Genomic DNA, 27,888 nt, shown 5'->3' with positions numbered 1-27,888 from the left:
AGCTTTCAGAGAAATTTCATTAAAATCACATTTACCCTAAATTAAAACACAGAGGACAGGGGAAACGTACAAGAAGATGAAGCCATGCCCACAGAGGGAGAGTCGTTCTCCGGGAATGCGTTCTGGCATCTTCTTCCCTCAGGGTGGAAATGTACAATTTTAAAAAAACTAATGGCCACAGCCACCCTCAGTCCCCTGGGTTCAGCCAGCATCATGTGTTAACGGGCTCCCCGGGGACCAGACAGAGGGGCCCGTGCAGGGAGCCAGTGTGCACAGGGCCCTTGGCCACCGAGGAAGGTGAATGTAAAGAAGCGGAACCCACTCACCACACGCGCCAGCGCTCGAACAAGTGTCAGCCCATCCGCTCCTAACCACAGGCGAGGCGTTGAGTACCGACGGAGGTGGTGATGGTGGCCGACGCCCAGCGAAGCTCCCAATGCATGGCCTTCACGTCCGGGCGCATGAGCCGGAACCAGAGCCCGAGCTGGCCACCCGCCAAGGGCACACACTTGCTAACCAGCGGTCAGGCAGGGCCAAGGTGGGCAAGTGTTCTTTCCCAGAAGCCCTAGCGGGGATCCCCGTCTGGTCTCCAACCCGCAGGCCTCTCACTGGAACTCCTGCGCTGCTCACGGACCAGCATGTCCCCTTTGCCAGGGGACCAAAACTTTGGGACCTAATTTCCATCCAACCCTGCAGTCAGAGGTCAGCCTGCCCTCCGGGGGTGTGCCCACCCCCCAACCCCCTGCAGGCATGCCCACTCACGCGCCCCAGCTTGCCTGCTCCTCTCCAAGCACCGAAAGCCGCGCTGCTCTGTGCCCATGGCAGGGCTGGAACTTTCTTGGAACGCCGGGCAAGTCCCTGGTCAGGGGACAGGCTGCCTTCAAGGCTCAGGCCTGTGGACTCATGCCCACCCCGGTCCCTCTGGGCCTCTCCCTGCTGCAGCTTCTGACCAGGTCAGGTGCTGAAACCCTCTGTGGCAGCGGACCAGGGAACCGGGCACAGAGTCTGCTTTATGGACCAGCGCCCACACCGACCGGCCATGGGAGATCCAAGGAAGGGGTGAGAAGGTCCCAGCTCAGGCCTCAGGCAGGGTCCTCAGGCCACCGTTGTGAGGGAGCCACCTGGGGAGTGACCAAGGCCGTTTTCACAAAGCCACACCCCACTGGCCATCAGCCTCCAGTCGCTCCGGCTGGAATCTGAAGGGGAAGGGGCAGGGACCCTCTGCCTCTCCCTTGTGCTCACGCAAAATGCCTCTCCTGTGACACTTGGTCACTGTCACCAGAAGCATGCAGCCCCACAGCACAGCACGAACACCCAGAGAGCTCTGGAAACGTGGTCCACGCCCCCAGGCATGCCCTGTGCGCAGCAGGCTGGAGGTGGCACGGCGCGGGCACGCTTCCAAATACTCAGTGGCGGACAGAAACCTGACGGGCCATCACAGGAGAAAATTCCGCAGGACCCAGGAGCTCCAGGCCTGCCTTGGGCCTGGGCTGGTGTGGCCTCTTCTGGCCACTGTCAGCAACACCTTCCCGGCTCCGGTGCAAGGGGGGACCTCCTGCGGACTCCCCTCCATGACAGGCAGGCGGGGTCACCGAGCACACGATTCACAGAGCACTTCAGGCAAAGGAAGCACCAGAGCAGGGAGCAGGGCAGGAGCTGGGACCAGACACGCTGACTGAGGGAAAGCCAGAGCCCGCCTGTGCCGGCCTGGAGCTGCGGGAGGAGGAGGCGGCTTCACCCTGTGAAGGATCCGGAAGCCTCTGCCCCGCACCTGGAGGAAGAGCTGCTGCTCCCGGCAGAATCTCGCAGTCGGAGACAAGGGGCAAAGCTGGTTGAGTGACTGAAGGCAGTCAGGACGGGGCGCCCCGAGACCACCTGTACTCGACCCGCACGGGTCACCAAGGCCCCCGTCCTGCACAGCCCTGGGCCAGCGGAGCTCAGAGGGTCACATCCACAGCAACGGCCTGGAAACACTGCCACCCACAGGGCAGCGAGCCTCAGCATGACTGTGGACTCACTCACCGGGGCGGTCGAGGACCCCTAGATCAGCCTCTCAGAGAATCATAATCAGGGACTCAGAAGCTGATGGAACCTAATGAAGACGAGCGACTTCATGTGAAAAATCATGACGTCTGCACCGTGCAGCCCAGCGAGCACAGCTGGCCCACGGCTCGGCTGAAGCCCTCGGTCATGAACGATGCCTCGGGGAGGACAAGGTGGCCCTTCCTCTGACACAGAGGGCAACAGGGACACGTGATGTGCAGCAACAGGCTCCGGAGGAAAATACAGTAGCTGCGCCAGTGAAAGGAACCAACCGCATCTAAGGGGGGAGGTTATAAGTGTGTGCGTGCGTGTGTGTGTGTATGTAAAGGATGCACACGTGAATTCTTTAGATTCAAATAACCCATCACGTGGAAGGCAGGCTTTTCCACCACCACCAGTGACCCCAGGAGCACGGGCGGCATGCAGCTCAGGACTGAGTCTCACTCTGACTTGGCCTCACGCTGAGCTCAGCTGGAGTAGAGCTCCCAGAGGAAACACCGGAGGCCCAGTGAATCTGAATTTCAGTGTGTGTCATCTTGGGCTAAAAAAAATTATTATTTATGTGAAATTCAAATTTATCCGGGCTCCTTACTTCCATTGGCTCAACCTGGCTCTATTGAGACCAGGCAGGAAGAAGCATTTATCTCAGGTTTCCACTAAAGGAATGAAGGCGTGGTCTGGACCAGAACACAGAAAGCATCCACTTCCGGTGGCTCGCCCTGGCCTTCCCCGTCAGCCTGGAGACGCCCCTGACACCAAAGACGGAAATCCAACGGAGATCAGGCCGGCTGACTGAAGACCAGACTGCTCTCCTCCTTCCGGCCCGCTGGGGCCTCTTGGGTTCATGGTCTCTGGGAACCCCAGAGCACAGCCAAGCAGACCCAGGGCCCAGGGAACAGCAACGAGTTCTGGGCCCTCACGAGGGCGGATGACAGGCCTGGCTCTGTCCTAAGGCCACCCCATCACCAGGAACGATCCCCTGCCCTCCCTTTTTGTGCCCATTTTGTACCCCACGGACACTAATCTATGAAGCAATTCTCTAGGATCTGATTTTAAGTCTTCTGAAAAAACCACAGACATAACCGGATTTGTCTACCTGCTAAGGCTGTGTATCTTGAAATACTCCTCTTTAATGCTGAAATAGGAGCTCTGTTAGATTTTTACACAACAGATGTGGCAAGAATTTCTTTTACATCATCTTACGACACAAAGAGCCTCACAACAGAGCCCATGGTATGGCTGCCCCAAGCTTTTGGTCACGGGGCTCTGAATGCTATCTCGGGGAGTGCCCAGGAGCCAAACAAGGGGTTCATGGGGGCTCGGGGGCTCTCCCAAGTTCATGTCCGAGGTAATGAACATAAGGACAATAAATGCACAAGGGGCATCATCTGGATATGCTGCAAAAAATGTGAACTTTCTTTCAAATACACGTATGCACACTAGGTGTGATGTGGAGCAAGAATCCCCATGAGGGCTTTATGGGTTGAAATTCTCACTGTCTGAACGACTGTTAATCTCTGTCCATCATTACAGCAGCAAATTTCTAAGTAACTGGTATGAACTTATGCTTTTCTGTACAAACATCACATGGTAGGCAGGGCACAGACATGCTGAGGGTATGTGCTCTCGCCCGTGATCAGCACACGTGTCGCCGTCCACCACGGCGCCGGGCTCTCTGCATCCCTTTGCCCCCGACTTCTTCACACAGCAATTTAGCTCTTTTCTACACCATTCCTATCTGGAATGAACCTTTCATTTTTCTCTTAATTTTTATCAATGTATTTAAACTAAAAAACCAAAAAGTTCACCCATTTCTCATACACACATCCTAGCACCAACCTCTGGCAACCACCAATCCATTCTTTGCATTCATGAGCTGGCTTTTCAGTGTTTTTTTTTTTTTTCTAAGATTGCACATATGCAAGAGATCATATAGTATTTGTCTCTGACTTGCTGCCCTTACCATAATGCCTCCGAGGGCCATCCGTGTTGTGCAAATGGCAAGATTTCCCTGCTCCTGAGTAACCTCCGTGTGTGCGCGCGCTCGCGCATGTGTGTGTTACAATTTCTTCATCCATCCGTCGATGGACATTTAGGTTGTTTTTATATTCGGACCGTTAAAAATAATGCTGCAATGAACATGAGAGCAGATACATCCTCAAAGCAGTTTTTTTATTTTCTTCAGATAAATACATCAAAGTGAAACTGCTGAATCATACGGAGGTTTTATTTTGAGAAATCGCCATTCGGTTCACCGTATGGGCTGCACCAGTTTGCATTCGCACCCACAGTGCCCAGGGGCTCTCTTCTCTAGAAGAGCCATCCTAATAACAGGTAAGAGGTGATATCTCATTGTTGTTTTGCTTTGCCTTTCCCCAGAGACTAAGATACAGAGCATCTTTTCATGGGTCTGTGGCCATCTGTAGGTCTCCTGTGGAAAAATGTATTCAGATCTTCTGCCCATTTTTTAATCAGATTGCTCCCTGGTTTTGTTTTTGTTTTGTTTTTTGCTATTGAGTTACAAGAGTTCTTTACATATTTTGGATATTGGCCTTTACCAGATATGTGATTTGTGATTATTTTCTTGCATTCGGCAGGATGACTTTTCATTTTGTTCATGGTTTCCTTTACCGTACAGAGGCTTTTGAGTATGATGTGTCCCGACTGCTTATTCTTGCTTTTGTTGCTTTCACTTTGGGGGTCAGATTCAAAACCTCATAGCCAAGACCTATGTCAATAAGTCTATGTTTTCTTGCATGGGCTTTAATATCTCAGGTCTTATATTCAAAGCTTGAATCCATTTAGAGTTCATTTTTTGTGTATCGTGTCAGATATCAGTCCAGTTTTTCTTTGGTATGAATTTTCCCAACACTGTTTATTGAAGAAAATGTTCTTTCCAAATTATATATTCTCGTATGTTCCTCTTGTATATCTTTTGTTGTCAGCTAACTGGCCGTGGATGTGTGGGGTTATTTCTGGGCTCTCTATCCTGTTCCATTCATCTGTGTCTGTTTTTATAACAATACCATATTGTTTTAATTCCTAGAGCTTTTGCACTATAGTTTGAAATCAGGGCACACGATCCCTCCAGTTTTATTCTTTCTCATGACTGGCCTATTTGGGGGTCTTTTGTACTTCCATATGTATTTTAGAATTCTTTGTTCTATTTCCCTGAAGATACCACCGCAGTTTTGATAGGGATTGCACTTAATCCATATACTGCTCTGGGCTGTATGGGCATTTTAACAATATTAATTCTTTTAATCTATGAGCACCAAATATTTCTCCATTTATTTGTAATTTCTTTAATTCACTTCATTAATGCCTTAGTGTTCAATATACAGGTCTTTTACCTCCTCGGTTAAATTTATTCCTAGGTATTTTATTCTTCTTGTTTCAATTGTAAATGGGCTGGTTTTTCTTATCTTCTTTTTCTGATAGTTTGTTATCAGTGTAATGAAAAACAACAGATTTTTGTGCAGTGGCTTAAATAAAGTGGTGAGGATAGACATTCTTGTCTTGTTTCTCATCTTAAGGGAAAGCTTTCAGCTTTTCACAACTGAGTAATAGTGTTAGCTGTGAGCTTGTCATATATGGCTTTTACTCCTTTACTGTGCTGAGGTATGTTCTTTCTCTACCTACATTTTGTTAAGTTTTGTTTGTTTGTTTTTTTAATCAAAAATGGATGTTGAATTTGGTCAAACACTTTTCCTATATCGACCAAGACGATCATACAATTTTTATCGTTCATTTTGTTAACGTGTAGTACACTGACTGCCTTGTCATATTTGCAAGTCGCGTCCGCACCCCTGGAATAAATCCGACTTGGTCACGCTGTATGATCTTCCCAGTGCACTGGTGAATTCAGTCTGCTGGGATTTTGTTGAGGCTTTTTGCATCAATGTTCATCTAGGATCCTAGCCTGTAATTTTCTTTACATGGCATCCCCATCTGGTTTTCGTGTCAGGGTAATGCTGGCCTCACATACTGTGTTTGGAAGAGCTTCCCCTTCTTCTATTTTTGGAAGGGTTTAAGATGGATTGACATTGATCCTTCTTTGAATGTTTGGTAGAACTCATAATGACACTGCCTGATCCTAGACTTTTGTTGTTGAGAGGCTTCTGAATCGTGATCCAGTCTCCTTGCTAGTAACAGGTCTAATAATCAGATTTTCTATTTCATCATGATTCAGTCTTGGTTGGCTGTATGTGTCCAGAAATTTATCCATCTCTTCCAGGCTATCTGATTTGTTGGTATATTACTGTCCTTAGTAGTCTTTTATGATCCTTTGTATTTCTATAGTATTGGCTGTACATCTCTTCCATTTCCAATTTTGTTTGAGTCCTCTCTCTCTCGGTGAGCCTAGCTAAAGTTTTGTCCACTATTTACGTTTCAAAGGACCAGCTCTTCATCTCATTGATCTCTTCTAAAATCTTTATAGTGCCTACATCATTTCTTTCTGTTCTAATCTTTGCTATCGCCTTCCTTCTACCAACTTTGGGCTGCATTTCCTCTTCTCTTTCCAGCTCCTTGAGATGCAAAGGTAGGCTGAGTGTGTAAGACTTCTCTTGCTTCTCGAGGTAGGAGTTTGTCTGAACCTCCCTCTCAGAACTGCTTCTGCCACATGCAATGAATGTTGATGTGTCGCTGCTCTGTGTTCATTTGTCTCCAGGCATTTCATGCTGTCTCTTTTGATTTCTTCAGTAGCATGTTGTTTAATGTGCACATATTTGTGAATTTTCCAGTTTTATTCGTGTAATAAACTTCACCTTTCTTAATCCACAAGACTGTGCAGGCGTCATCCTGCACCAAAGTACCAAAAAGTTCTGAAATAAATACTGTCCTTCCCCTAAAATGCAGAAATGAGGCAGTCGCTTTTTTTAAAAAAGCAATTTTTTCTTTCTAATATATCCTGCCCTTTGTAAAATCTTTACAGTCCCTGCAAGAATTCCAAGTCCACGGTTTCTCTCTCCAGGAGGTGAGCGATGAAACGGGGGGAGGGTGACCTTCATGCGGCCGAGGCCGGCAGGTGCCTCTCCAGAGCGGCTGCTGAGGGTCCTGGCGCCCCCCAGCCAGAGGCCCCGACCTCCGCCAACCATGTGCGCTTCCTGCTGGGAAAGCCCGGGGATTTAGAGGCCATCTGGGGATTTCAGGGTTCACAAGAACAACAGTTAAAGGTAGGCTGTGTGGCGTTATCTACTATGTAAACGAACCTTCTCTGTTGTGAGGAACCAATTTACAGAAAAACCTGCAGGATCAAAGCCTCCTCGCAAATTGCGCTGAAAACCGTGATTAATGCAAAAGTACAGCTTTGTCGGGATTCCTCTGATCGTTGTTGCTGCGCTTTTAAATAATCTTCCGGCAAATCTGCAGCGGGCTTCTTCCTGAACCACAGCACCGGAGAAAACCATTCAAGTGCTTCTCCGACCCACAGTGGCAGAACAGATGAGCACTAAACACAGCTTTCCAGCCTCCACGAAAGTATAAAATACGTCTTCCAAGGGACCCGAGGGGAAGAGAAGAAGCTGCTAAGGATGTGTAATTCACATCTACCCCAAATCCTATTTCCAAAACTGAAGGAGACCAGGGGCAGCTGGGAAGCTGCGGGTGGGGAGACCCAGCCGTCTCGCAAAGATCTCGGCATGCGGTTAAGAGTAAGCGCACAGGCGTGCTGATGCTCAGGGGCACATGGACCCCAACGTTCACAGCAGCACTCTCAACAATAGCAAAACCATGGAAAGAGCCTAACTGTCCACCAACTGACGAATGGATCAAGAAGATGTGGTTTATCTATACAATGGAATACTACTTGGCAATGAGAAAGAATGAAATCCGGCCATTTGCAGCAACATGGATGGAACCGGAGGGTGTTATGCTGAGTGAAATAAGTCGGCAGAGAAGGGCAGATACCATATGTTTTCAGTCGTATGTGGAACTTGAGAAACTTAACAGAAGACCATGGGGGAGGGGAAGGGGTAAAAGTTACAGAAAGGGAGGGAGGCAAACCACAAGAGACTCTTAAAGACTGAGAACAAACTGAGGGTTGATGGGGGTTGGGGAGAGGGGAAGGGAGGTGACGGGCATGGAGGAGGGCACTTGTTGGGATGAGCAAAGGGTATTGTATTGAAGCCAATTTGACAATAAATTATATTTTAAAAAATAGTAACTGCAGTACGGAAGCAGGAAACAGTATTTAGAACAGACAGGTTGCAAAGTAGCTAAATATACTGAGTCAAATGCAGTATTATTGGAAGAACTGTGAAAAGACTTCATCGTATGGAAACCAGGTAATAACCATTAGATCCACTGTCGAAAATCAGATTCGATCATGGAATAGAACGGAGTTTATAATTTGTATGACTCCATTTTATAACATCCTCCAACAACCCCGCAAACCAAGTGCCTTTCGGGGGGAGATGATCACTGTCCTGCTTTCTCCAGCGAGTGGGCCAGCACGGGGAGCGGCAGAGCACGCACAGGGACGCGGTAACAGCGCGGAAACGCACACCACCCGTCACATCCTGAGCAAAGTATGCTTTCCCTACACAGTCAGTGAGATCACCTGCCCAGCTCGTGTGAGGCTCTTTACAAAAGAGCACTGCCCGCTCCGTACCTCCCCGCTGGGCGGCCAGTGCCACAAGTCCACGCCTGTTTCTGTTGGTATCGCTTTGCTAACACTCTGCTCATCCGTGTACCAGACTATCAGGAGAATATGCTCGAAACAGGCAGGCATTATCTCCCAGCCTCCATTTAATTAAAGTCTGTTCCTGCCGTGTGACACTCAGCACATCATAGGGGAAATTATCCTAAGAATGAAGGTAAAAAGTATTTCAAAGCCCCCACTTAAATATGAAAACATAATCTAAAACGGCCGAGCACACACTGTAATTTTTCTATAATATTAAAGATGTTACTTGCAGAGTAGGTAATTAATTGGATTCCGTGGAGAAATTACGCCAGCGTCCTTGATCGCAGAATGATGCACCAAGCAGGGAACAGAGTGCCAGAAGACAGCCATAAACAACAGTGCTGTCGCCCAGATTATGACAATCATCAGGCTTCATAAGGAGTGAGATCTGCCTGCTACTGGCACGCACTATTCCCAGCAAAGTGCCTGCGCTGAATTCTGATGATGTCGCCTACATCGCAGGAAGGGAGCGGCTCCAGCTCCAGCAGCCGGCCCCAAAGGTGCCCGGCCCCGCCCTGGGGAGGCCAGGGCCCACGGGCTGAGTGAGGGCGGCATCGCCCAGGCCGGGCCCCGAGCCTCACGCCACCTCCTCCCCGGCGGCCCTCAGGGAGGTGGGTGCTCGGGCAGCGGGCTTACCGTCAATCCGGCTCACCAGCTCTTCCAACATCTTCACCTTCATCTGAATCCCAGGCTGGGCAAAGGTGTAGTTGTCCTAAGGGAAAGACGACAACGGGTATCATATGGGTAGAAAATGAAATACACGCTCCAAAGCGGGAAACAGCAGCGGAACAAAGGTGAGCAGCTCAGCAGCAGGATGAGTTCCCCAGCTAGACCCACGCGTCACATATCAGGCGCGTCCCACCACCAACACGCAGCGCAATCCGGTCTGAGGTCGGGTCCAGCCCCTCCTGAGGTCAGAGGGTGAGCGCGCCCACTCGGGGGGGTACTTACTGGAGCATCTCTTTATGTAAGTGCAGGTGTTTACTTTGGGGGTGCCTGGGTGGCTCAGTCGGTTGAGCGTCCGACTTCGGCTCAGGTCATGATCTCACAGCTCCTGGGTTCGAACCCCACATCGGGCTCTGTGCTGACAGCTCAGAGCCTGGAGCTGCTTCGGATTCTGTGTCTCCCTCTCTCTGCCCCTCCCCTGCTCGCTCGCTCTCTCTCTCTCTCTCAAAAATAAATAAATAACTGTTAAAAACAATTTTTTTAAGTGAACACACAGGCTCACTGAGAAGCGCGTGCTGGGAGCCGCTGCCTGGCCGGTGCATGGGCAGCTCGGACTCGGTGTAGCTGAAGAGCAGATGCGGAACGGTGACTGGGCCGGTGCTGGTGGGGCCGGTGTCATGCCCACGGTCCACGGCCAACGACACGGCCGCTGCAGGGCAAAGCGTGAGCTGGCAGCCGCGGTCAGTGAGGCTGGGTGAAGGGGGTGGCAAACAAAGGCGGGAGAGCGAGTAAAGGCATCGAGCGGGACAAGGCCGCAGTCAGACAGGCCTGGAGAGGGGGCCCCGCTCCTCCTCTCAGCAGCCGCGCGGCCCCGCCTCCCGTGTTGCCATCTATACATGAGAATAATGCTGCCTTCCTGACCAGGAAACCGGGTCAGGGGAGACGCCGGAGGGTCCAAGGCACCAGGGACGCGAGAAACAAGGACGGGGCCCCAGCCCGCCTCCAGTCACCCTCAGAAGAGCCGCGGGGCTCCCGCAGGCGCGGGCGCTCGCACGGGGTAACACACGCGAGGCAGGCAGCCGGGCACGGAGGTGTAGACCCGCTGACCGCGAGGAACTCTCCGGACTGCACGGGGCCCGCTGGTCCCAGGGCCCTGGCAAGTAGAAGGGGAGGAGAGCTCGGGAGCGTGAGCAGGGCTCGAGCCGCCGTGGCAGCTCTGAAGGCGGAGGAAGGGCCGGAGTCAAGGGCAAGCTTCTGAGTTCTCCCTGGAGCCTCCGCGAACGATGCAGCCTGGCCCACACCTAGATTCTGCCCCAAGAGACACGCATCAGAAGCCGGGCCCCTAGAACTGCGAGGTAATAAATAATCATGCTGTTTTCAGCCACTAGGCCTGCGGTGATTTGTTACGGCAACAACAGGAAGAGGAGACGGGAGTTTTGGAGGAGGCCCCCCATCCCCCAGGACCCACTGAAATAAAAGGACGAAGGGCGGGCGCCTCGGGACTCAGCTGGTTAAGCGTCTGACTCTTGATTTCGCCTGAGGTCATGATCCCAGGGTCCTGAGTTCCAGCCCCACACTGGGATTCTCATTCTCTCCCTCTGCCCCTCTCCCTGCTCACGCTCTCTCTGCCTACAGGGCACAGGGGATTTTTTCCACAGTCATGGAAAACAGGCACAGTCGGCCCCGACCTCTCACCAGGCGATTCCCCCAAGTGGATTCCGAGTGACAGGCTCTGGGCTCCAAGCTGGGCATCTCTGCAAGGCCAAGACCAAGAAGAGCTGTGTGCACTGACCGCACCCGGAGCGACAGCGGGGCGCGAAACATGGGCGCCCCCGCGGGGGGCCCCATGGGGACCCGGCATGACCGTCCCCCAGATCTGGCGACAGGCCTGCACGTCCTGCCAAACCCCGAGCGCTGGAGAGGCGAGGCCAGGCAGGGACTCCTGGCCTGAAGGAGCCGTGCACCCAACACAGCAGCACACGGTAAGGACAAACCGTGAGCTGTAATGTATCTGAACTTTAACAGGGAAGAGAAATTTGGGGCTTGGACTTGAGCTTGCAAGGGTTAGCCTCTGAGGCTTAATTTCTCCCTGGAAACTGGATAACAGAAGGAGATTTATATTGAAATTTGGAGCGCACTGCCTCATTGGAAGTTTATACACTGTCATTTCACTGCAAGGCAGAATTTCTGATGAGCCGGGTCGAACGAGACACCTGGATGTGATTCAGGATGAGGAAGAAACTGCAGACTCTGAAGCCTAGCAGATTATTCCATGAATGCTCAGTGCTAACAAATTCCCGAGCCATCAAGGACACATTCTAACACCCTCCCCCAGGGGTCCCAGGAGAACAGTCAAAGATGCAGGGGCTTCACTGTGAGCTGGCCCGTCCTCGGCCAAGGGCCTCCCCCTCCTCCAAACTGGCCCGTCCTCGTGGGCCCTGGGCCTCCCCCCTCCCCCTCCCCCCAGAAGGGATTCAGCTGGCGCGGGCCCTGCACCTTCTCTGTCCCCAGGACACTCTCCACAAAGAGGCAACTTCTCAACGCTAAACCCAGCAGAGCAGACAGCCTGTGGGCTCAGCCCTCCTTCCACGGCTCAGAGCCAGCTAATGCCCCAGAAAGGCTGCTCCCCAGGAAAGCTCTCCACTCGGTGCCCCGGGCAGGCTCTGCCCTGCCCCGGCACTGGCTCCAACGGGGTGGGTAAGCCTGAGTAATCCGGGGATTCACTCAGCCAGTTTATTTGGCTCTCACACTGAAATAGGATTTCAAGATTCTCATTTAGAAGAAATAAAGTTATTCTTCAGTCTCCATCTGCCACTATTTTGTTTTATTTCTCAATTTGTTCAAAAACCAGGTAGGGAAGACAGGTTTTCTTGGAAATCCAAACAATGTGAAGAGAAGAACACCTGAGAGCCTTTGAAATTAAAAAAAAAAAAAAATCTGTATTTTGAAAGGACCAGAAATGACTGATGGGCAGGGTGTGGCCTTGGTATTCTGGATTTGGGTCACAGGCAGAGGAGACAGGCCCTCAGACAGGCTCCGACCAGAGGACAAGATGGAGCTCAGGGCCAGCGACCAGCGGAAGGGCCCAGAGGCCAAGGACAAGGTGCACAGGGAGGGGAACGTAACCCCAGCAACAGCCTTCCGGGAGGCACGCGGTGCTCACGCCCTCCCAGGGGGTGCCTGCGGCCCCCCAGACCTCGCCAGAGCGGCGCCTGGGATCAGACCGCAGGTTCCACTTGCTCGAGGCCAGGACCCCCCTTACCCCCCCAGCACCGGCCCCAACAAGCATCCGCACACACACTTGGCGCAGACACACCTGCTGGATGAAGCTGTGAAGATATTACATATTTACAGAAATACTAACAGGAAAAATACCATTCCCTTCACAAAAAGTAAACATTCATACCCTTTCAAATTGAGATTTGATTTTATGTCCTTCAGAAAGAATACAACCCACAAACCTACTGGCCGGAGGAAGGAAGATCTAAGGACTACAGTGACCCCTTGGGGAGGGTTTTCCAGGAGGTCAAGTCTGTGTTTGCAGGAAACCATCGAAGCGCACACGACGGGCCTCACACCTGCTACCTTTCCAGCTCGCGCTCCGGCGACAGCCAACAGCACTTCCTGGGCTCTTCAGGAGGAAAGTGGAGTAACGTGTTCCGAAGGAGCAGTTCAGAGAAGAGCTGAGAATTAAATCCTCAGGGGCTCAGCTGGAAGGAGCCAGGCACCCGCCTACTGAGGCACGGGGGGCACTAGGGACCTGCCTGCGCCTGCCGGGCGCTGTGCCGGGGACCAGAGACCCCTCCTGGCCCGCCTCCCAAAGGCCACTTCTTTCTTATGCTGAAACCTCCTCACACCTCTGTACCTGTACCCCAGACCTGCTTCCGGAACAAGTCAGCAAGCCCTTTCCCCAGACAAGGGCCTGAAAGACTTGTGTGGCCTTCACCTCTCGCGGGCGCCCCCAGGCCATCTGGCACAGCCCTGGACAAAGTGTCCCACGGGGGTCCTGGCAGCACACAGGTGAGACCACAAGTGAGGCAGCCGCAGCCTCGCTCAGCGCGCGCCCACCAGAATGTCCCCGCAGTTACCGCAAGGCATGCAGCGTCCGATACGTGGTGCCACGGTGTTGGACTGTGTGCTCCCTCATCGCCCAGGGACCTCCCGTGGGCCAGGCGACACGCCGAGTCCCGGCAGAGACGGGACTGCCGTCCTCAGGCAGGCTTGTGTGCCAGGACGGCCCTCCCTCGGCTGGTGCCTAAGGCCCCGGGTTTCCGCAGTGTGCCCGTCATTCCCTAACAAGGAAGGCAGGCTCAGGGCACCTCAAATGACAGTGCAGCTTATGCTGAACTCCTTCCGAAATGTGGAATTCTGGGAGGTGCCAGGCAGAGGGTGTCCGGGTGACAAGTTCTCCACAGAATCCGGGCACGGGGTCCCTGACAAGCCGCCTGGTGGACATGTCACACCTGTTGTCAGGACTCACTGCCGGGGGCGCTGACCTCCAGCAGGGAGGGGCCACGGGAAGCTCACGCCTGCTTTCCTCCGGGCCTCCCCCTGCGTGGCGGGCTCTGCTCCGCATGCCTGCCCTGGAAAAAAGCCTGGCCCTGAGCACTGCGTACTGAGTCCTGGGAGGCACTGAACCTCGGGGCGGTCTTCGGGTACCCTAACACAGTCGGGGAGCAGAATGGGCCCTTCTGTTCACAGGGAGAAGAGTTAAGCAAATGTCCATCACAGGGGCCACACAAGTGCGTACGGACGGCTCACTGTGGCCCAGGGATCCCCGCCTGCCATCCGAGGACCGGGAGCCTCACCTGGAGGCCACACTGACGACAACCTGAGGCCTGAGCAGAGATGCAGAAAGAAGGGAGCAGGGCACAGGACGGTCCTGTTAGCGGCCGAGAGCAGGGAACCTCCCAGGAAGGGACTGAGGGTCAGTACATCTGGGGGGCAGCGGGGAGGCCGGGGCAAGGCTGGGAGGCCACGTGGGAGCAGAGCTGGGGAATGAAGTGAGCGACCCGGAGACGGGGAGGCGCCGTGGTGACCACATCTGCACCTGGGAAGATGCCGGTGGCTGCGAGGTGCACAGCAACAGGGAGCAATGGGGACCAGCGCCCCGATCCAGGCCAACGACGACCAGGGCTCCTCACTGAGGACGCGGGTGACCCAAATTACCCAAACTGCTTTCAACGACCTGTATGACTGGCTGGGTTTTTGAACTTGAACAGGGAGCTTTTCATCGACTGCTATGAGCTCGTTCACCTGACTGGTTCTCGGGTGGCGCTCAGCAGCTGAATTCATGCTGAGTCTTGATTATGTCATCGATCACATTAGCTGTCCCCAAGCTGAGAGGCGCCGCGGAGACCTACGCCTTCCGTGTCTCCGTTACAGGCTCCGCGAAGAGCGAGGAAGGAAGACGACGGGGTGCCACGCACGGGAGACCACACTCAGGCGGAGGAGTGTCGTCACAGTATGTGAGGCCAACGCCCCCTCGGTTCCTGCGAGCTTAACTGCTCTGATCTCCTGTTTTCTCATCTGCAAATGGGGAGGAATGGCCCCTCCACAAGGCACTGGGCGATACTAATGAGTCATCCCTGTAGAAAGGGCAGAGGTCGTCAAGGGTCTGACAAGAAGAGAGGCTGCAGGGCTGGGGCGCAGGGGGTTTCAGGCACAGACACGGCTCGATGTGACACCGTGATGGTGGATACATGGCATTATACGTTTGTCCAAAGCCATAGAATGTTCACTGCCAGGAGAGAACCCGGATGGAAGCTCTGGACTTCAGCTAATAATAATAAATCAGCAGTGGCTTCCCAGGTGTATCAGACACATCGTACTAATGCAAGATGTTAATTCCAGGAGAAGCCGCGTCCGTCAGGACCCGGTGACCATACAGGAACCACACTTTCTGCCTGCTGTTTCTATATACCTGAAGCTGCTCTAAAACATAAAGTCCATTAGTTTTTTTAAGTCCACTAATCTTTAAAACCACCCAACTCATCCAGAAAAAGGTAGAAAAAAGGAAATAAAAATGAAAACAAAATAAATAGAGTGGCAGCCTACACACCAACCATGCAAATAACTGCACTGGAAACATTATATGAATGTATGTGAACTGAACACACTTAAAAAGATAAAGCAAATCCAACTGTAAGTAACGTACAAGAAATGCACTTTACCCAAGAAGATACCAATAGATTACAAGCGAAGGGGTAAAAAAGATCCAGGGAGACTATTATAAAGGAAGGTGGAATGGCTGTATTAATATCAGAGGAACTAGACTCCAGAACAGGGAACATAACCAGACACAATGAGGAATATTTCATAACCATAAACAAACACAGGGGCGCCTGGGGGCTCAGTCAGTTAAGTGTCCGACTTCAGCTCAGGTCAGGATCTCACGGTTCTTGAGTTCAAGTCCTGCACCGGGTGCTCTGCTGCCAGGGCGGAGACCACTTCAGATCCTCTGTCCCCTTCTGTCTGCCCCTCCCCAACTCGTGTGTGTTTTTGTGTGTATGTGTGAGTGTGTGTGTGTGTGTGTGCACGCGCGCACGTACACAACTACGCTTTCTCTCTCAAAAATAAATAAAAACATTTTTAAAACACAATACGTAGGGGTGCCTGGGTGGCTCAGTTAGTTAAGCATCCACTTCAGCCTAGGTCATGATTTCACCGTTCCTGAGTTTCAACCCCACGTTGGGTTCTGTGCTGAGAGTTCAGAGCCTGGAGCCTGTTTCTTCAGATTGTGTCTCCCTCTCTCTCTGCCCCTACCCCACTAGTGCACAAGCTCGCTCACATGCGCTCTCTCTCTCAAAAATAAACATTAAAAAAATTTTTTAGACAAAAATAAGAAATATAAATTCATCAAGAAAATCTAAAACCTAATTCTACGTGTGTGCATTTAACAAATGAGATTCAAATAATGTGAAGCAAAACCAGACCAAACTAAAAAAAAGAGACAAATCAACCACTGAAGTTAAAAATTTCCAAAGTCTTCACTAAGTAGCTGACAGAATAAGTAAACAGAAAACCAGTAAAAGCAGAGAGGACAGGACTAACACTACCAACCAACCTGCCCAACTGACATGTACAGAAACTTCCCCCAACACCGCAGAGCACACGTTCTCTCCAAGGACACGTGAAACATCTCCAAGACACGCCAGGTGACAGTCTCAGAGCTCGTGTCAGTAAAGTTAACTGCCAATTTTAGGGATGAAAGATATCGCTATAATTCCTCTACACGTTAAAAGAATTAAGAAGCATGGGGCACCTGGGGGGCTCAGTTGGTTAAGCATCAGACTTCGGCTCAGGTCATGATCTCGCGGTTCGTGGGTTTGAGCCCCGCATCAGGCTCTGTGCTGACAGCTCAGACCCTGGAGCTGCTTCGGATTCTGTGTCTCCCTCCCTCTCTGTCCCTCCCCTGCTCGTGCTCTTTCTCTCTCTCTCAAAAATAAAATAAAAATATTATTTTTTAATTTTAAAAGAATTAAGAAGTATTATAAATGACAATATGCCAAGAAATTAGAAAATTTCTTTAAAATGACCAAATTCCGGGGCGTCTGGGTGGCTCCGTCGGTTAAGCCTCCGACTTCAGCCTAGGTCATGATCTTGCCAGTCCCATGTTCGAGCCCTATGTCGGGCTCTGTGCTGACAGCTCAGAGCCTGGAGCCTGTTTCAGATTCTGTGTCTCCCTCTCTCTCTCTCTCTGCTCCTCTCCCTCTCCCTCCCTCCCCCCTCTCCAAAAATAAACAAACATTAAAAAAAATTTTAATAAAAAATAAATAAATAAAATGACCAAATTCCTTGACAGACACAAATTTTCAAACCTGACAAGAAAACAAATAAAAAATTTGGATCTATACCTAGAGCCAGAAGTTGAATTTATAGTTAAAATTTGCCCACAAAGAAAGTTCCAGGCCAAGATGGCTTCACTGTTGAATGTTACACAAACTCTTCCAGCAATTATAAGAGCCCTTTATCAGGCCACCATTTCCCTAATGCTAAAAAAGAAAAAGATGGGCAGCCTGGGTGGCTCAGTCGGTCATGACCTGTAGTTTGTGAGTTCAAGCCCCACATGGGCTCACCTCTTTCAGTGCAAGAGCCCACTTCGGATCCTCTGTCTCCCTCTCTCTCTGCCCCTCCCCTGCTCACGTGCTTTGTCTCTGTCTCTGTCTCTCTCTCAAAAATAAAACATTTTTTAAAAAAAATAAAATATTAAAAAAAAATTTTTTAAAGGGGGGCACCTGGGTGGCTCAGTTGCTAAGTGTCCAACTTCAGCTCAGGTCATGATCTCATAGTTCCTGAATTCAAGCCCTGCATCAGGCTCTGTGCTGACAGCTCGGAGCCTGGAGCCTGCTTTGGAGTCTCTCTCTGCCCCTCCCCCACTCAAACTCACTCTCTCTCTCTCCCCTTCAAAAATAAATAAAACATTAAAAAATTTTGTTAATAAAAAAATAAAATTTAATTTAAAAAAGAAAAAGACATTAGAGGGAAAGAAAGTGGAAGATAATATTCCTTGAGAACAGGGATGTGAAAATCTGCAAATACTTATTAGCAAAGAAAATCTAGAGGCATAGAAAAATGCTAATATAACAAACTGGGGTTTATCTCAGAAATGCAGGTCAGCTTAACAATTGAAAAATAATTAAGGTCCTTTATTACAGTAACAGAATAAACAAAATAAATCACATGATCATCTCAAGAGAAGAAAAAGCATTTGACAAAATACCAATTCATACTTTAAAAGGCTGAGAAGAGCAAACTACATATACTCTGTTGTCCTGGTCTCTCAGATCTTACGAACCCCATCCTCACCTCTTACACCATCACACACCAGTATTCCTCCAACAGACCAGCGTGCTTATTAGCAATATAGACTCCTTGTCTGTGGAATCAGCACTGTCAGCAACCACCCAAAAAAAGGCCTCAACAAAAAGCCAGCAGCCGCCATCACACTTCGTGCTGAGAGCCGGGATGCTCCACTATCCCCACCAGTATCCGGAAGGCCGTGAAAACGTCCGCTCTCATCACTTGACGATGCTGACAATGCAGTAAGGCAAGAAAGGAAACAAAAGCCATGGACGTTGTAGAGAAAGAAGTAAACTCTCTTCATCTGCAGGCGACGCGACCCTGTGCACAGACATGCCTAAGGCATCGGCCAAAAGCTCCTAGAACGACGAAGTGAATTTAAATTTAGCCACGATCACCAGAAAGGTGCGGCACGTTACAGTTTCTGCAGCGGCCTGACACCACCTCCCTCCTCTCCGCCGCGCTCTCACTCTGTGGCCGTGCCACTCCTGTATCGAGAGACGGAGCCCCATTTCCCCTTCTTCGAATCTGCGAAGACTTGTGACTGCTTCAACCAAGAATACAGAAGCAGCGACACCGTGTGACTGCAGACGCTCAGCCGCAAACACACCTTCCGTCGTGTGTGCCGGGGGTCTTACCGGCAGCCCTGCGCCATGTTGTAAGAAGTCCGACTGTCCCAAGGCCACCATGCCGTGAGGCTGGTGACTCTCAGGGAGAGGCCGGGGGGTGGCAGCCACTCTCCAGTCCTGGTCTTAGAGCCCCTCCTCGCAACCCCCAGCCCCGGTACCAGGTACTCACACGTGAGACTGTAGGTGATTGTGGGCCCTAGGCATCAACATGTGCCCACTTTCAAGTCTTCCCGCCTGAGACTCCAGACACTGGCACACGGGAAGCACCACACGGCCTGCCCCACCTGAAATCCTGACCAGAAGAGTCCGCGGCCTTACTAAGTTAGCCCCTCTGAGTCAGGAAATTTGCAGCAACTTGTTATGCAACAACACGAGCTAGAAAAGGGTGTTGGCTTACAAAATCAATTGTATTTGTATAGATGAGCAGTGAAAACTGAAAATCCAAACTGACAGACAAAGCTATACCATCGGAAGTAGCATCAAAAACTCCCAAACTATTTAGAAATAAATTTAACAAAATACACTGTAAACTACAAAATGTTTGTGAGGATAAATTTTAAAATGTCTACGTTAAAAGACTTATTACAGTTAGTACGACTGATTCTGGGAAAACTGACAAACAGACTCAACACAATCCCATTCAAGCCCCAGCTCCTATTGCTTTTCCAAAGGCTTTCTTGGTAGGAAATGGCTAACGATAAACTTTATATTAAAATGTAAAGGAGCAAAAATACGCATGGCGACTTGTTTTAAAAAGAACAAACTCAGAGGACTTTCTCTACTGGACTTTGAGCAGAGCCACAATCATGAAGACAGCAGGTACTGGCATAAACATCCATTAAACAGAACAACGGAACAGAAAAGAGTGTCCAAAAATAGACACCCACTTATACAATCCTTTGCTTTTCAGAAAAGGTACCAAAGCAATCTATTTTGGGGAAGAAAGGAAATTATTTTCAACAAATGTGCTATGTTAACTAGGAAACTAGGAAAGCCAGATTTTAAAAATGAACTGGGAGGCCTTCCTCACACCATGCAGAAAAATTAAGTCAAGGTAGATGATCAACCTCCAAGTCAAACCAAAACTTATAAAGCTTCTAGAAGAAAAACCTAGGAGCATGCCCTGCATCCTGGGAGTAGGGAAGGGTTTTTAGTTAAGAAAACAATTACCAAAGAGGGGAAAAAGGATAAATTCAATTTCACCAAAATTACATTTTTCCGCTCATGAAAACCCGTTTTCAAAAAAATGGAGTGATCGACCACAAACCTGGGGGACATGTTCCTCCACTTCTCCCCCCACACACACATACGCACTCTCACCCCCCCCCCACTCTCCATACGTACATGTACATATCTTCTTTAAAAAGGAATTTTTTTAAGACTTTATTTTTAAGCAATCTCCACTTGATCTTAGCCAAAAGGCTGAGAAGCGATTATTTTTAAGCAATCTCTACAGCCAATGTGGGGCTTGAACCCAGGATCAAGAGTTGCATGCTCCCCTGACAGAGGCAGCCAGGCACCCCAAACACGTACATAACTTCACAGAAGACTGCCCTCCAGCACACGCAGAGCAGCTGGGGAAGGGCAGTGCTGCTGCTGGATGTGCGGGACAGCAGTGCCCCATCCCGGGTTCTAAATACTCCCCCACCACATGACCCGCCAAGTCCACCCCTGGGCACTGACCCAGGGGACACGAAGCGCAGGGCACAAGATGTGTGCACGAATGTCCACAGAAGGTTCGTCTGCATCAACCAGAGGCCCAGAAAAAGCCTCGACTTTGCACAAAAGGTGGGCCGACGACCAGCTGTGACCTACTCGCAGGGGACACACTGCTTGGTAATTAAAACGAATGAACTAGCCATTCCGGCAACAACATGGATCTCGTATTTTTCAATGCTACCGTGAATCGAATTTTTTTTAAATTTTCATTTCTAAATTGTTTGCTGCTCAATGACTCATCCTTAATGAATTTTCTGCTGCAGCTCAGTAACCAACACACTCTTCTCTGTTTAATAAACCTTTCTAGAATGTTGCCAAGAATTCTCAGTTTTATCGACGAGGGCTTGAAAATCACATCTCCGAAGATTCTCCCACCACAGAGCATGAGTCACCTAGTGTTGGAGACAGGGACACGGCTACGTGGACCTGGGGCCTTGTCTTCAGTCTTCTGGCCACTGGGCTGACACGGGGCCGCCTCTCCGTCCTTCCAGGCAAAGATGAATCCAAACCAGGGCCAAGTGAACAGGCTTCCTCTCAGCCACCTTTCTAGGCCCCGGACCAGCCCCTTGCTTCCTGCGTTTCCATTGAGCTTAGCTGGGAAAGAACAGTGTCCCCAGGCCTCTGGCCATCCCGGGCTCTGGCGGTCGCCGCTCATTTCGAAGGATCCTGGGCCACCTCCCAAGCCAGCCGTGGGCCCCTGTCCTTCTTGGAGCATGAAGCTCTCCGAGGGCTCCCCGCACCCGCTCTGCTTTCCCGAGATATGTCTGTCCCTCTTATCCTCGCTGGCCTTCCCGCCAACAGCTGGTGCACAATGGTTGCATCTAAGGGACAGCGTGCGCCGCAGCCCCTGGGGCCATCACTTTCTCGGACACACTTCTCGCCTTCTCTCTTACATGTTCCGGGACAACACGGTCCCTTTCCCTGGCAATCCCATCACTCCCTGTGCCACCAACCAGTTCTCATAATTGAAAGATTCTTCCCCAAGGACGGGAAATGTAAATGACTAATTATAAAAGGCAACAGTTCTTTTCTAGTCGAAGAGGCTGTCCTGTTAAGTAATGAGTCCAAGAGTAATAGTGTGACTCCTGTGGAGGCGAATGTGGAAGCCGTAATTCAACAAGTAATAGCTCACCGACAGCCCCAGTGCCAGTGCTATCAGTGAAATGGAAACTGGGGGGGGGGGGGGGGCACCTGGGTGGCTCCGTGTTAAGCATCAGACTTCGGCTCAGGTCATGATCACACAGTCTGTGCTGGTTCAAGCTCAGCATCAGACTCACTGCTGTCAGCACAGAGCCCGCTTCAGATCCCCTGTTCCCCCCTCTCTCTCTGCCCCTGCCCTACTTGTGCACATTCTCTTTCTCTCTCAAAAATAAATAAAACACTTCTTTAAAAACTGTAAAAAAAAAAAAGAAACAAACAAACAAGCAAACAAACACGGGTAAAAGCACAAGAAGGACCCCCGAAACCAGGCAGGCTCCCTGGCTACTCTGCCAGCGGCTTCCGCCAGCAGACAGCCCCATCCGGACCCGCCCCTGGGCACGGCTGCCGCATGCCGCTGGAAGGCAGTCCCTTGCACAGAAACTGCCCATGGGGCCAGCAGATCTTGGACACACTCCTGCGAGCCACACCAACTGCTCCCCCCCCCCCGCCCCACAGCCGGCCACCAGCCCCAGACAGCGCTGGAAACACACCCAGTGGAGCCACTGTGAGGAGCACTGGCCCACCAGGTTACTTGTAAAAAGCAGATCACTGGCTGCCAGCCTCATATGCCGGGAGGTCAAGGCCCTCCAAGGGCAAAAATGCAGGAAGGGGCACAAAAAGGCCCGGCTGTGAAAGAAGAGAAAAATGAGCAGGAAAATGGAATAGAGGACTTCCCTGCACAAACACCTGATTCTAAGACACTTAGAATCAAAGCTACTACACGACTGAGGAAGGACCCGCAGACACCGTCCCCAGTGCAGAGGACAGTCACCACGAAGCCCAGAAGATATGGAAGAGGCGCATGGTGACACCCCCACAGCAGCGAGCGCCCGTCTGCTCCCGCCCACTGGGCCACCCTCCTGCACCGTGGAAAAGTCCCACGGCGCGCTCCACCAGGCGGATCCAAGCCAGAGGATTTTCTCATAACAGTGCCCACTTCTCAAGACGAAACCACCCAATTAGAATAAGGAGCAGAGTCACGTGGGACAAAGACGTCTGCCCAGATGTGCCCACTGTAAGCCCAGCCTTAATGGGGCACTGTGAGGGCTCTTCCCCAGGCAGGACTGCCCGTGCCCTGCCAGGTGGTAGTACCATGATCCCTGCCCACTAACTGCCAGTGGCAACCCCCCCGTCACAGCAACCCCCAAAACACCCAGACACTCGCCAGCGATCCTAAGGAGGCAGCATGGAAACCCACCGGCCCCACCCCACTGGGGGCGCTCACGGCGGCACCACAGTGGACAGGGCCTGCTGGGCCTGCAGAGCCTGCCCAGCGCTCTCCCCGGCCCTCCGTGCCCGGCCCACCAACTCCTGACCCAACACCTGGTCCCTGAGGGCCGTGCCGATGGCCTCCCATGGTTGCTCACAGAGCCAGGAGTAGCTCCCGGGCACCGTCTGGCCTGGAAACGTACACACTTCTCTTCTCCCAGAACCAATGCCCCGCAATAAAACAATGTCTTCTCGAGGGTGGGGGCGCCTGGGGGGCTCGGTTGGTTGGGGGTCCAACTTGAGCTCAGGTCATGATCTCACGGTTGATGAGTTTGAGCCCCGAGTTGGGCTCTGTGCTGACAGCTCGGAGCCTGGAGCTGCTTCCGATTCTGTGTCTCCCTCTCTCTCTGCCCCTCCCCTGCTCATGCTGTCTGTCAAAAATAAATAAACGTTTATGGGGCGCCTGGGTGGCTTAGTCAGTTAAGCGTCCGACTTTCGCTTGGGTCATGATCTCGCGGTTCGTGGGTTCGAGCCCCGCGTCAGGCTCTGTGCTGACTGCCAGCTCAGAGCCTGGAGCCTGTTTCAGAGTCTGTTTCTCCCTCTCTCTCTGACCCTCCCCTGCTCACGCTGTCTCTCTCTCTCCTAGAAATAAATAAAAATATTAAAAAAATAAAAAATAAAAAATAAAAATAAATAAATAAACGTTTAAAACAAACGACAAAAGTCCTCTCAACAAAACCTAGTTGAGGACGCCATCCATCAGTAACGTGTGAGCAGGGACGACCTGGGAACGACCAAATTACGGGCCCTTCTCGGAGCTGCCAGAGCCGACCCAGCTGCCCACTCTCCTATTCCCAGGGAATCAGGTGAGTCCACTCCCAGCAGGAGCGCCCATCCCGCCCCGGTGCGCACGGCTCCCTGGGAATGGCCGGCTCGGCCGTTTTCATCAGGGGCCACGCCTGCTGTGAGAACACGAGCTCGCTGTGCAAGGCGGTTTGACGTTCCACATGTGGCCAGTAGCTCAACCTATTAAGTCCGTGGCACAAATATTCCGTGGTCTTACAAGTTCTGGTCTGCCTGACCTGCCAGTCAGTGAGGGGCAGGAAAGCGGGAGCCAGGCTGTGAGGGTCTGAACCCCAACTCTGCAACTTACAGTCCCCCAACGGGAGACAGTCACAGCCAAGCTGCAGGGAAACTGAGGCAGCAAGCAGTTACATGCAAACAGCTCAGCCAGCATCTGACACTGGCAGTGTCTTCTGGCACTGCCGCCACGTTTCTGCCTCTCCTCTCCCCACCCGCCCCCACACAGGTACTCAGGAGATGCACTTCAATACACACACACACCCAATGCTGTCAAAGCGGACATTCAGGAGTGCGTCTTCCCTGGTAAACTCATCCACTTGTCCCTTGGCAGTGATACTCTTCATCCCAAATGATGCTTTCCGCCTTAAAATCTATTACATCTAATATCTGCGTGAGAGCTACGCCGACGATGGCTGTTATCCTGGCCACTGTTTATCTGTTGGGTTTCTCCCAAGCCCTTCCTGCGTGCCGTCATGTAATCGTACGTTTGAGGCGAGTGTCTCATAAGTAGCATGGAGTTGGATCTCGCTCGTAAATGAAGCTGGCCTGACAGCTGCGCCCTCCAGAACACCAAACACATTCTGTCTCATCGTGGCGTCTGCTGTTCCGGCCGCGGCCTGTTTCCCATCGAACCGTCCACCCCGGGGATTCGCCTGCCTGTTGCCAGCCGATTCTGTAACATTTTCTCTGACCTCCCGTATTTAGTAGCTTCGCTCTTGGTTCTCTGATGTGGTATTTTAATCCCTCTTTCTTGAGACCTGTTTGTACAGTGAGCCTAAGTGCCAGCGCCTTGCCTGGGTGCTGGAAAGCTCCGGCCACCACCAGCATGCACGGAGGCTCCCATGGCGTTTTCCCATTCCTGAACAGCTGTCCTTCTCTCGTGCCCGAACCTCGCCTTCTCTCGGTGCTGCCCCCCCAGGAACCTTCTCATCCTACTAACTAATCCCCTCTTTTGCTGTGTCTAAGGAATTCTGAACTTCAACCACCACAAGTTTGGTTGCTAAAAGTTCTGTTGGGCTCTTTCTTAAAATGTTTCTGTTCTTCATGTTAAATGTTTGAAAGCTCCACGTTTTCTGGTTCTGTTCCATCGCCGTTGTAGGCTGTTCGGGCTCTGGGTTCACCCCGGCACGTGCCTTCTCAGCCTCGTGAGCTGGTCTTCAGGGTGCTTTTCTATGGGAAAGCCACAGGCCAGGGCAGCCCCTTGAGCAGCGGTTCTCGGGGGCGGCCGGCCAACTGCCGCCATCCTGGAGACCCTTGCAAGCGGTCTCTGGGATCCAAACCATGTTCCCAGTAACAGCAACGTTACTGACCTTTGTCACCACGCTGACGTCCGCACCACTGGTCCAAAAGCGGTAAGTAAAATGCTGGCACGCTGGCAGAACCGGGGCTGTGCCACTGAACCGTGTTCTGGGTGCCGCACACTCTCGGTGAAAAAGATTAATAGAAGGCAATTTCATTTAAGGATGTCTTTGATGAAGTAGGAAAAGTTCTCAAGTTTATGATTTATATTGCATCATATCTCAACCCTGAGTAAACATCTTTTCCAAATTCCGCAGGGCAAAGTGGGAAGAGCATAGAAAGCACCGGAGATGTGTACCAAAAATGGTGACGTTTTTCTCAAAAAGCACCTGGTGCAATTGTTTGAGCTGTGAGCTGAGTTAGATACGTTTTTCAAGGAACATCATTTTTTACTAGCAAAAAATGACTAATAGGCAAACTGGTTACTCAAACTTTGGTTTCTGGCAGACATTTTCTCAAAAATGAACAAAGACTTGTCACTTCAATGAAAACAATCTACAATATGTGTCACTGATAATAATATGTGAGCTTTTAAGCCAAAATCGGAATTTTGAAGAACTTTTATCTGCTCCTCTGGGCTCAACAGGCTCTTCTCATAAGAAGAGGGTAAACAGCAATAGTGGGAGTTTTAATGCCATATAACAAAGGACGTCAGCATCCAGATGCGCACACTCCAGACACCCCAGCTTCCCAAATGGCCAATGTCTGATGTCACGGAGCCACGCGTGAGCAAAACATCCTCTCGGAGTGCAAGACAGGCCAATGGGTTTTAACGTAACGGGTACCAATGTGGCTTCAATGTCACATGGCAGTAACCCTAGGAAGCTGCCGCCTGGCAAGTGAAAACATCCACGATCACTGGAAAGGACTTTGAAGATTCTCCTCCCTCCTCCAACGACCCGCCTGCGTGAGGCTGGGCTGTTTCCGCACAGTCCCACCGGAAGCAGCCCATCACAACAGACTGAACCTAGCAGCGCAGGTGCGAATTCAGCGGTCTTCAGTCTCCTGTGATGTGAGACCCTTACCACAAAGGAACACGGTGCCCCCTTCTCACGAAACAGCTGTGCTGTGGGAAATACTAGCTCATCACAGAGAAATGTTACTTACAATAGCATGTAATTCCTTCATCATTGTTATTTTAGGATACTTTACTAAATATTTTCAAATTATTGCCATTTGGGTTTCTAACACAGTAAGGACAGTGAGAATTAACCCATAGGGGTAAGAGTTCTTTGAGCAACTCCGGACTCTCTAAGACGCAGACATGCAGCCAGAGAGCCTGGACAGGGACCGTGTCACTTTGGATTGTGGGCAGCACCGTGATCTCCCCATAGGAGCAGGCCTACCTGATGTGCACACCATGCCGGGACATAACACCTAAACGTTTACGTGCTACTGCATCTGACAAGTCCATTCAAGCTTACTAGCGCCCACTAGCGAGGTCACTGCTCCTCGTTTCTGGAGGGCTCCCCTCACCAAGGAGTCCAGCTAGCCTCTGCATTTCAGACAATTTTGGCTCAACATCACCCGGTGCCTCCAGGCATATGCTGGGAGCATGCAGCATCTCCCCCATCCTGGCCTGCCGTCCTCCTGGGGCCAGAGCCCCGCCCCCCCCAGAACTCTGTCCTCCATCGGCAACGCCCTCTCGCCACACCCCTGGCCACCAGGATGCACACCCCCAGGGATAGCAGGTTGGCGACCAAGTGAGGACCTGTACACGGCGAGTGCTCACCATGCTCTGGCCAAACACAGGGCACAGAGTCTCAGACTGCAGTCCCAAGGGAAGCCAAAACCACAGCTACCTCTCCAGAAAAAGGAGCCAATGTGGTTTTTGCCTTCTAGAACTTATCCAGCAAAAAAGCAGTCATTTCCATGGATGCTGGCTGGACGCGGTCATAAAGCAGAGTAGAAAACCTCAGGCTTCGGGGCTCCGATGTGGGTCCCAACACATGGCCCGTGATCCCCGGGAAGGGGTCTCTCTGCGTGTGGGGCTGTGACATCTGCCCTGCCCTGCCGGGAGGCCGAGACCACCAAGTGCACGCTGGGCTGTCACGGCCTCAGCCCTGCCCTGCTGTGACTGCCCACCGACCGCGGATGCCCACTCACGGGTGAGGGAGCCGCTGCACCAACTTGGCCCAGCGACTCTGCGTCCCTGCAGCCTCTCTGGCACGTGGATTTAGCACAATTTCCTCAAATGCAGGGAAGCAGGCTGAGAGCCCGCACTGAACAAAGCCACGCAGCATTCTCTACGGCGGCAACGAGGCAGGGGTGCGATGAGAAGGTGAGATGCTGGAGGAGGACGGGCCCGTGTGCTCAAATGACTGGCGAGCACGGGGCGGGTCCAGCAGTAAGAAGAGGGAGCGGGAAGGCGGAAGCCAGTGGTGCCGGGGGCCATGCAGCAACAGAAGCTTCCAGCCCCTCAGGGCGCTGCCGCCCCAGTCCATCCTTCCTCCTGCTTCTCCGTCAGCCCAGACCCTCACACTCACACGAACGAGACGGCAGTGGCACCGCACACACCAAACAGTCCCCTTGCCGAGCAGGCCCATCTCA

At 51.6% G+C, this 27,888-nt stretch overlaps 1 protein-coding gene across 2 annotated transcripts in view; it reads right to left on the bottom strand.

The window, feature by feature from the left end:
• Window positions 1-27,888, bottom strand: part of TBC1D22A (TBC1 domain family member 22A) — a 299,853-nt gene that overhangs the window by 105,443 nt on the left and 166,522 nt on the right. For both annotated transcript variants that reach the window (XM_039236992.1, XM_039237000.1), the window contains exon 10: window positions 9,368-9,443. In XM_039236992.1, the coding sequence (XP_039092923.1) occupies window positions 9,368-9,443 (76 nt within the window). The remainder of the gene's footprint in view (window positions 1-9,367; window positions 9,444-27,888) is intronic.

Source organism: Hyaena hyaena, unplaced genomic scaffold, assembly GCF_003009895.1.
Source record: "Hyaena hyaena isolate Hyena2069 unplaced genomic scaffold, ASM300989v1 scaffold_4, whole genome shotgun sequence".
Lineage (NCBI taxonomy): Eukaryota > Metazoa > Chordata > Mammalia > Carnivora > Hyaenidae > Hyaena > Hyaena hyaena.
This window is presented reverse-complemented; position numbering and strand designations above follow the sequence as displayed.